Genomic DNA, 10,447 nt, shown 5'->3' with positions numbered 1-10,447 from the left:
TCACACACGCGGGGCGGGGCGCGGGCCGCCGCTCGCCGCCGGCGACAGCCAATGGGGGCGGGCGGCCCTGCGCCGCAGCCAATGGCCGGGGGCGGGCCGCGCGCCGCAGCCAATGGCCGGGGGCGGGCCGCGGGCCGCAGCCAATGGCCGGGGGCGGGTCGCCATGGGCCGCGGCAGCGCTGTCCCGCCCCGCCCCGCTCCGCCGCGCCGGGACCGGGGCCGGGGCCGGTACCGGCAGCGCTGCCGCCCTCTCTCCCTCCCTCCCTCTCCTCCTTAGCCCCTTCCTCCTCCTCCTCCTCCTCCTCCTCCTCGGCGCTGCCCGGCGCCGGGGCTCTCACGGCGCCGCTCCGCAAGGCGCGGCCGCCGCTTCCCCGCCCCGGCGCGGGGCCGTCCCTCGTCCCCTCCCTCCCTCCGCCCCGTCCCCGCCCGCCGCGGCAGCCCCGAGCGGGAGGCGGCGGAGGGAGGCGGGAGCCATGCGGGAGTACAAGGTGGTGGTGCTGGGCTCGGGCGGCGTGGGCAAGTCCGCCCTTACCGTACAGTTCGTGACCGGTTCCTTCATCGAGAAGTATGACCCCACCATCGAGGACTTCTACCGCAAGGAGATCGAGGTGGACTCGTCCCCGTCCGTGCTGGAGATCCTGGACACGGCGGGCACCGAGCAGTTCGCCTCCATGCGGGACCTCTACATCAAGAACGGGCAGGGCTTCATCCTGGTGTACAGCCTGGTGAACCAGCAGAGCTTCCAGGACATCAAGCCCATGCGGGACCAGATCATCCGCGTCAAGAGGTACGAGCGGGTGCCCATGATCCTGGTGGGCAACAAGGTGGACCTGGAGGGCGAGCGCGAGGTCTCCTTCGGGGAGGGCAAGGCGCTGGCCGAGGAGTGGAGCTGCCCCTTCATGGAGACCTCGGCCAAAAACAAAGCCTCTGTGGACGAGCTGTTCGCCGAGATCGTCAGGCAGATGAACTACGCGGCGCAGCCCAACGGGGACGAGCCGTGCTGCGCCTCCTGCGCCATCCTCTGAGGGCGGCGGCGGCCCCGCGTCCCGGCGGACCCGCTCCGGGAGGAAACATCGGGAACAAAATTCATCGTGTTGGAAATGTGGCTTTTCTCGGCATGTACGTTTCGTCCAGTCTCGGTCATGGCATATTTCCTGTCAGTGTCGGCGGCGGGCGCGGGAGCGGCCGGTCCCGCCACCGGGGAGCGGAGCCACGCGGGGAACCCGCCCCGGATCGGCCGCGGGGAGCCGGGCGGGGAGCGGGGCCCGCAGCCCGGCCAGCCCCGGGACAGCGGGGACCCGCACCCCCGGGACAGCGGGGACCCGCACACCCCCGGGACAGCGGGCACCCGCACCCCCGGGACAGCGGGGACCCGCGCACCCCCGGGACAGCGGGGACCCGCGCACCCCCGGGACAGCGGGGACCCGCACCCCCGGGACAGCGGGACCCGCACCCCCGGGACAGCGGGGACCCGCGCACCCCCGGGACAGCGGGGACCCGCGCACCCCCGGGACAGCGGGGACCCGCGCACCCCCGGGACAGCGGGGACCCGCGCACCCCCGGGACAGCGGGGACCCGCGCACCCCCGGGACAGCGGGGACCCGCACCCCCGGGACAGCGGGGCCCGTCCCGGCGCCGCTGCCGCGGTCTCTATGCAAGCGGGAGCGGTGCGGGGCCGTCCCGCCCGGAGAGTTGCACATGGAACTGGGACTGTGACCCGATCGGTGCTGCCAGGCACGGGGCGCCGGGCAGCGCCGCCGATATCCCTGGAATAATGCTCTATTTTGTTTACCTGCTGTATCGGATGGGAGTTTGCAGGAGAGTGGTAGCGTGGTGGTTTTTCTCCTGGTTTTTTGGGTTTGTTTTTTTTTTTTTTTAATCAGCTGTGAAAATGTTACAAATCTGCACAATTGTTTAGGTGTGCGTGTGTGTGTGATTTCGTTGTGGTTTTGGTTTTTCCTTTAGTGGGGGGGAGGGCGGTGGTGCTTTTTTTGCCGAGGGGTTTTGGATTTGGGTTGGCAATACCTGATTTTGATGACTAGCTCTCTCAAGTGCAAAGACTTCCCAAGAGTGATGCAGGGCCAACAGCAGCCCTGTGTCTGTAGAGTGCCTTCAAAACTCAGCTGTTCCAGCCGGTGCCAACCTGTGAAAGCTCCACAGAATCCCATTATCTACTACTCCAAAAACTACTTAACAGTTTCCTTGCAGTAATCACACCGAGCAAGCCAGGACAAAAGGGCCTATTGTTAGTGGAATTTATTTCTTATTTCCATCTGAGCCTTTTAACTGTTATTTCCATGTCTTGCAAGTTTGGGCTTCATTTACTTCAAATTTACAAGAATTTAGCCTTTTGGGATTTTTGGGTGGAGGGGCTTTTTTTATTTTTTTGGTTCTATTTCCCTTTGATTTTGTTGTGGGATGTGCCTCCAGCCAGCAAAGAAGGAACTCTTATCGTTGTGATGTACCAAGAAAATTCTAACAACTGTCATTTTAACTGCAGACATGCGTTGAAGAGATGTCTATCCATTTGAAGAATTTTAATACAAATGCTGTTTTTTAGAAAACAACTTTGTGCATTGTTATGTATCACATGAAACACTGACTTTCACACAGGCTCTTAATCCAGATTTGTATCTCAGTAGCAGTGAAAGGTGGAGGGGTCGATTTAGCTGAGAACAGTGGTGAAAAAAAGGCAAGCCACAAGACTGCTGTTTTACCTAATATTTAGTCATTTTGGATGCAAGTTTTTGCTTGCATTCAGGTCCTGGCCCGGTGTGCTGCCAAGCTGTGGGGAGAAGGCTGTGCTCAGAGGCAGCTTTAAGGAGGCAGTGTGGGCTTACTGCAACAGGCCCTGTAAGATTAGGCCCTTTTTCCCTCCTGGAAGCAGCGTGGTTTATTGGGGTGAAGTTCTAAAGGTCAATTATTTATGAAATTCAAACTTTTAGTCTCATTGCATTATCACTTTAAAACTATAAACCAGCCCTTTTTGTTTTCTGGTTTGCAGAGGGGCTGGGGTGGGAGGAGACCTGTGCCTCCCATCACCTGGAAGGTCCAAGGAGCTTCTTTACCTGTGCTCTCCCCTTCTTTGCCCCTTCTTTAAAGGTCTGCACACAAAACCCACAGCTCTCTTTTTCCCTGTCCCCCCTGTCCCAAGAAGTCTTGAAATTATCTTACATCTCAAAAACGAAGTTGAACAGGGGTTTTTAATCAGGCCAACTGAAAAGCGACTGCCATGGTCCCTCTGTGATTCTGGTAATTTCTCCTGTTTCAAGCAGGAAAGCTTTGTGCCCCAGCACTGGGAGAGCAGTGTGCAGTGCCAGTTTGATGTGACGTTTTCAGATCCCGCTGCTTGAAATGAAAATTGCCGTTTGTGCTTTAGTCACAATTGGATACTTTTGGTAGTAACATCAAGCACCTCCTGAAAATGTGTAAAAGGTTGTGCACTGACAGCGTGTTTCTGCTGGGGAGCCCAGGGGTGTCCTTCCAGCAAGGCCTGTTTGGTGCAGTGTCAGTCCCAGTGACACAGCCCAGTGACAAGCAGGGCTGGAGGACACAACCCCAGTGCTGGGGCTCTCACTGCTGCCTGGGCTCTCCCTCTGATTAACACATCAGTTTATCCCCATTTTTAAGTGAAACTTGAAAACCTCATTGCAGCTCATCTGCCAGAAAATCCTAAAAGTTCCTTAGAGGCCAGAGGACTCCCACGCTGGGAAGACAGGGGAATAACACTGACAGAAGGGGTTTCTTTTAACCCAAGAACTGCAGTGAAAGCTAAGGAAGATTGACTGCTGCCACATCTGCAGCTTGCAAACTGCATGTCTGATGTTAAAGAAATTTACATCTCAGTTACTGCCATGGTTCAATTTTGCCTTAAATTCAATGGGAAGGTACAGTTTCCAGCACCCACCAGGTCTCGATCAGTGCATTGACAGCAGCTTGATCTTGTTGATAAAAGCAGGTATTTATTGTGCCCTCCCAGGAGCCAGCAGACCCCTCACCTTCCCCAGGGCCTCCTTCCCCACTGCCTGAGCTGTGCTTGAGGAATAAAGCAAAAGTAGCACTCAAAGTCCAGCTCTGCTCAGCCTGGCAGAGCAGCTGGGGGCAGCCAGCTGAGCTCTGTGGTGTGCTGGCCCTTCCCGTGGTACATTCTGGTTTTGGCCCAAAAGGTGCATTTGTTAAAGAGGGAAGCATTTAAGCAGCCGTGGCACTGTCTGATCAGGGTTTTGAATGTATTCAGGCATTCCATGTTCTCTGTGACTGGAGAGGACAGTACAAAGCATAGAGCTCAGTAGTCTGACCTTCCAAATACTCTGAAGTGTTTTGGTGCTTGTTAAACATAGGCCTTGTCTATAAAAAGTCTGAAAAAGATCATCCTGCTTTAACTTGACTGAGTGATGAAAGCTATATTAGCTTTGACACTTGAGGGGAATGTTGTATCAATATAAAGGTACTCTTTATTCCTTTTCCCTGTGGGAATATGCTACACCCGTGTCAATACAGAGGTGGTATATCACTCTTTTCACAGTGAGATTGCAAATATTTGCTTGTTTTGGAAGAAAAATTCCGTTCCTGGCCAAAATACTTCCAGACATGGCAGAAATTGTGTAAACAAGGCCTTGGTTTGAGGCTGGTGCTGTGAGCACACGTTTTGCTGTACATAATGACTGTTCTGGAAAAGCCCAGCCTGCTGTACCGCGGGAGAGCGCGTCTGGCGCGCGGCTGTCCGTGACCGTGTCCGTGTGCTCGGCCCAGCCCCAGCCTGCTGCTGCTGCTCAGCCTGCTGCTGGAGCTGGGGTGCAGCTCTGTGCCTCTGGGACCCTGCTGGTGCTGCTTCTCTCAAAAGAATGTACGGCAAGTTGTTTGCAAAGGGCATTTTCAATAAAGGGCAGCTGGCTCTTTATGACTTCCTCACTTGGGTACTCATTGTGTGCAGGTGTTCTTCGGGGTCACATTTCCTCCAGGAGTGACAAGATGCAGAAACTTGCATGTTCTTTCAGAAGTTTGTGCTAAAAGGAGTGGCACAGGTGCGTGGATGGCTCCCAGGGGGCGAATGGGAGCCAGCTGGAGCTCTGCTGCCATCGGAGGCTCTGTCCCTGGCCAGGTTTGTACAGAGCCCAGGTGCTCCTCTGAGCCAGCCCTCCCTGCACCCCTGGGCAGAGCTGTTCACCTTCTGCTGAGGTCTGAGACCTGCTCTAGAAGCAAACGTGTGTGCGCTCAGCTCCAAGGGGAAAAGGTTTTAAATGTTGATATTGGTAGCTTACAGCCTGCCCTGCAGCCTGGTGCAAATTGTGTGTGTCAAAGACTCCTTCCTGTCACATTGCTGCAGCAGTGTTTGAGAACCTCCTTTCTGCAGGAATCCAGCATCTGCCCAAACTGTAGAACTTTGTGTTACAGCCTTTGGTAACCGTGTGTGCAGCAGATGAGAGGGATTTGAGAGCAAACTTCCAGTGCAAAAAGCAAAAGATACTCAAGTCAGTTGTAGCAATGAGAAATGGAGTGCAAGTGTGTTGCTGGGGCTGCATGTGGTGGGGTTGTGGGCTTTTTTTGTTGATTTTCTGTTTTCATTTGTGTAGAGTCTGTTAGTCTGCCATCAAAAATCCTGCTGTGTTTCCCAAGGAAGAGTCTGTGTGTGTGTGTGTGATCTGACTTGACTGGGGCTGGAATCAGAATTCCCCCCTTTCCACAGATGATCTCACCTCAGTGACCTCAGTTCTGGAGCATTCCTTGTGGGACAGTCCTTGTGGTGCTGAAGGAGCCCCCAGCAAAACCTGGTCAATGATGATGAGCAGAGATGTTCCTGCAGAGAGCTCCAGAGCAGCCATCAATTGTCTCTGTGGCTGTTTCAAATTTCTGAAGGGTACAACTGCTCCAGCCAACACCGGGGCTGCTTTGCTGCTGTCCAAGCCAGAGGTGCATATTGTGCATAGAGCAAGAACTCAAATCCTTCATCTGCACTATCCAGCAAGTCCCAGATCCTACCTAAAGCACTGTAAAATTAGAAGTCAGTTAACCATTGCAAGCCATCCAAGTAAATCTTAAAATATTGAAAGCAGCTGTTCTGTATTGACTCTGTTTTTCATTTTGGCAGTCTTGGGTCTTTTGGAGGTTTGGGTGAAGAGCAGACTGATCAAGAAGCCATGGCTTTGTTTTGTAGTCCTTGACAGAGAGAGATTTTTAGGAAAATTGTGCCTGACATGTAACTTCAGCTGCAAGGATTTAAACCTCATTTATTTCTACAAAGTTCTCTAAGTGAACATTAAAAAAAATGCTTAGTTAAAAGATTTGATGTCCAGGTATGGACAGATCCGAGATGTTTCTCCTCTGCTTGACAGACCAATAATGATTGTGCAAAAAATGCTGCAGCAATGAGACTGGACAGAATGCTCAATAAATTGCTACTGTTTTTGCCTTTTGATTCAATCATGGTAATTTGTTACACTGTATAGGTTGCTTTTGAGGGTGGCTGTAAATGGACTTGGGGGTGAAAACGAATCTGAAATCAAAGTTGGCTGTTCTTTCCTCTGAATCAGGTATTGCAAAAGGTACAGGTCAGTATTTATAGCAGATGTCCCTTCTCATTTGTGGGTGTGTTCATCTAATTCTTTGTTTCTGTAGTGTTCCTACAGTTATCCCAATTTCAGCAATCCAGGGGCCATGCCTTGTATCCACTCTTGTCTAGAGAGGTAGCTTGAAAGAGAAATCCCTGGAGATATTCCAAAAACACTTTCTGTAGAAGCATAAAATAGGTGCACTTTGGAGATCAAAACTGCATATTTCTGTGGTCCTGAAAATCACAAAATGTGTCCTGAAAACCACAAAACGTGCCTTGTGTTTAACTTCCTCTGCTGGGTGGTGGTGCCTTCCCCAGCTGTGCTGCCCTGGGCTCCTGGGGTGAGCTGGGGCAGGAGCAGCAGCACAGGAGAGATGAGGTCTGGGCTGGGCAGGGTGGGGATCTGCCACAGAGGGCTGTGGCGTGGGCTGGGAGCAGGACACTCACTGCCAGGCTCCCCACGTGCCAGACAGGGTTGTGTGGCAGGGCAGGGAGCAGGCTGTCTTGCTGGGAGCTGGGGAGATGGGCTCCATTCTTCTGGTTTGGGTATGAAACATCCTTTTGTGGGTGCATTGTGGATTTACTGGGGTGTTTCCCTCCTTACATTGCTAAGCAGATTCAAAAGTGCAGAAAACATTTGTACAACGTGTGTTCTCCACCAGGGATGAGTTTGGTGCTTAGACTGAGCTTCCCTACACCACTAATCACCAAAATCTCTTTTAAGCTGTGTGGAACTTTATGGTGATGATTGTTGCAATGTGACTCGGGGGACTTGGGAGCTGTGTGTGCTGAAGGATGAGATTAGTGATCATTTTATCCCCTGAATGAACCACAGCAGTGTCACGGACCCCCATTTCATACGGGGAGTTTGCTGCCAAGTTTCCTGATGATTACCAAAGTTAAGATGAAAGCATGCTAACAAAGTGCTTGAGTCATTGAGTTTCTGATGTTTGCAATCTGATTCCCCTTCTTTTGGGATCCTCTGCTGCATCCCAGATTGGCTGTCTATTTTCTGCTGGGTTTCTTGTTTCAAATGTTATGTTTGTTTTAGTGTGGGTTTTGCTTTCCCTTTGGTTGCTGGATCTTTCGGTTTCTCCTTTAATTAAAGGAAAAAATAGGGAGGAGATTCACATCTGAGTTGCTGTGCAGCACAAGCTGCACAGATTCCAGAAATACATGCTGTGTCTCCACATATTTTTGCAATAAAGTTTCAGGAGAACACTGTATGTTGAAGATGTTTCTAAGGCCTGGACTCTCAGCAGAGAAACCGCTTGGAAAAGATTATTTCCAAAAGAACTGGGTCAGCCTGGAGTGACATAGAGTTCACAGATACTGAGGCATTTATTCCCCTACAGTATTCCTGTACTTCAGCCTCTGCAGTGACAGTTACAGATTGCTGAGCATAAATATTTATGCATATGTACAAACTTGTATCTGGTATCCACAACTTGGGAAACATCCACATTCTTCTACTTCTAGCAGAGAAAATAAGGAGCTGTGTGCCTGCACTCACTGAGTATCAGACCAGTAGCATAGAAATTGAGGTGTGTGTTTGTTTAGCCAATTTTAAGCACCTAAAAAGAGTTTTCTGGATTCTCTTCAAGCACTTTTGACCTGGCACAGATTAGTTCAGCATTGCTAAACCAGAAGGTCCCCGTGGTGATTAAAGGTGAGGCCTTGACCTGTCTGACCTGTCTGGTTTGTGGGCAGCTCTGTCTGCAAGGGAAACCAGGCTTGTGTCACCTCTGTGCCTTGGGGACAGGGAGCCACACCTGTCTGAGGAGCTGCTGAGAGCCCAGGGACAGACATTCCTGGCTCCTCTCAGATTTTGGGAGGCTGGGGTGCTCAGTGAGCACCTGGTGCAGCTGTTCCAGGTGTGGCCAGGCACCAAGTCACCACTCAGTAGTTAACAGCAATTAACTGATGAGGAACTGGAGCTCGTTTGGAAAACATGTTTGTGTATGCTCGTGTGGAGACACAAACTGTTACTCCAGGATGTAAACACACCTAAGCAAATGTGTTCAGTGTCCTCAGTGCCAAAATAGAATTGTCAATATAAATTAGTGACTGAAGTGCTGTTTGTGCACTGACTTAAAACTGTTTGAATTTGACATATTCTCTGATTCTGTGGATGTGTGTCCCTAATTCTCCATTCTTTTGTAACCCCACTGAAATCAGAGACTTATTTAAGCAAATTTAACCACAGTCTGAATTTAAATATTTCACACGCACCTAGTAGTGTGATTATTTTTAAAAGTTGTAATTTAATTATAAAAGAAAGCCTTCCTTCCCCTGTGGCTTTAGCTGAATTCTCAGCTGTCTATAGCATAAACTTTAATTTATTTTTTCCCTTTTCTACGGGTGATTTTACCCTGAGGTGACACTGGGATTATGTAAATTGTGAATCTCTCTTGAAATGCCAACAGGTGTAATATAATTTCTTTTTACATGTTTGTTTCAAAAGGCAGGGATGCTGTGGAACAGCAGTAGTGGCCAGCCAGGAGGAGAAGGGTTTGGAGCTGTGTGCCCTGAGAGGGCTGCGTGGCAGAGCTCAGAGGGGCCTGGTGGGAAGAGCAGCTGGAGCAGCCCCAGGAACATTCCCAGCAGCTCAGAGCAGGGATGGAGCTGCAGCCCCAGGAACATCCCAGCAGCTGGGAGCAGGGATGGAGGCTGGAGCAGCCCCAGGAACATCCCCAGCAGCTCAGAGCAGGGATGGAGGCTGGAGCAGCCCCAGGAACATCCCAGCAGCTCAGAGCAGGGATGGAGGCTGGAGCAGCCCCAGGAACATCCCCAGCAGCTCAGAGCAGGGATGGAGCTGCAGCCTCAGGAACATCCCCAGGAGCTCAGAGCAGGGATGGAGGCTGGAGCAGCCCCAGGAACATCCCCAGCAGCTCAGAGCAGGGATGGAGGCTGGAGCAGCCCCAGGAACATCCCAGCAGTTCAGAGCAGGGATGGAGGCTGGAGCAGCCCCAGGAACATCCCAGCAGCTCAGAGCAGGGATGGAGGCTGGAGCAGCCCCAGGAACATCCCAGCAGCTCAGAGCAGGGATGGAGCTGCAGCCCCAGGAACATCCCCAGCAGCTCAGAGCAGGGATGGAGGCTGGAGCAGCCCCAGGAACATCCCCAGCAGCTCAGAGCAGGGATGGAGGCTGGAGCAGCCCCAGGAACATCCCAGCAGCTCAGAGCAGGGATGGAGGCTGCATCCCAAAGGCTCCCTCTGCAGCTGCTCGGGGTTGGACCGAAGAGCACAAGTTAGACAGAGCAGTCACTTGATTTTTTTGATTTTTCAGTGGCTGCCAAGAGCTACATAAGCCCCTGAACTATGTCAGAACTGGAGGGAGAACAAAGGTGCCCTGAGTTTGCCTTTCCCTGCTGCCCTGCTGCCTCCTCTGTGCTCAGGAGCTTTGTGAGCCTCGGAGCCTGTGGGTCACTGCAGGGCTGTGTGGTCACATCAATGAAAACATACATGTTCCAAAATTTAAACCCCCACAATTCTCAGGTCTGTACTTCAGCAAGCCAGCCTGCTGCACTGCCTTGGTGTGAGTACTAGACTGTAGAAACTCTGCAGAAGGAAGGATGCGTTCCTTTGTGTGGCCCCAGCCTCCCCTCTGAATAAAACTGGAGATACTCTCTGGATCCAGAGGCTGGATGGAAAATGCATGATGCAAGTAGGCTCAAAATTGAATTAATTAGAAACTCTTACAATTTTTAGTCACTTGAAACGGGGTCAATTTCAAATCAATCTCTTCGCAAGATGAAACACACTGACTTCAAAACGGGCTTTTGTGGTGGTACATCACAGCACTTATCAAATTAACAAAGGGCTGAGCCAGCAGGTAACGAGGTACTCAGCTGGGGCTGAGCTTTATTCCAAGGGCAGGTATTATTTTTAAGCCTA

The 10,447-nt window shown here is 51.9% G+C and overlaps 1 protein-coding gene across 1 annotated transcript; it reads left to right on the top strand.

Annotated features, from left to right (window-relative positions):
• The first annotated feature begins 402 nt into the window (after positions 1-402).
• RAP2B (RAP2B, member of RAS oncogene family) lies at positions 403-2,567 on the top strand. Its single transcript, XM_059855923.1, has one exon. It carries the CDS (start codon positions 474-476, stop codon positions 1,023-1,025), a length of 552 nt encoding a protein of 183 aa, XP_059711906.1. The 5' UTR covers positions 403-473; the 3' UTR covers positions 1,026-2,567.
• Positions 2,568-10,447: the final 7,880 nt, after the last annotated feature.

The sequence above is a fragment of the Haemorhous mexicanus genome, chromosome 10 (assembly GCF_027477595.1).
Source record: "Haemorhous mexicanus isolate bHaeMex1 chromosome 10, bHaeMex1.pri, whole genome shotgun sequence".
In the NCBI taxonomy this organism is placed as follows: domain Eukaryota; kingdom Metazoa; phylum Chordata; class Aves; order Passeriformes; family Fringillidae; genus Haemorhous; species Haemorhous mexicanus.
Note: the sequence above shows the minus strand (reverse complement) of the source record. Positions and strands in the feature narration are given on the sequence as shown.

What these genes read in the sequence shown, in the direction of transcription:
- RAP2B (XM_059855923.1), top strand. Translation starts at nt 474, where the DNA reads ATGCGGGAGTACAAGGTGGTGGTGCTGGGCTCGGGCGGCGTGGGCAAG.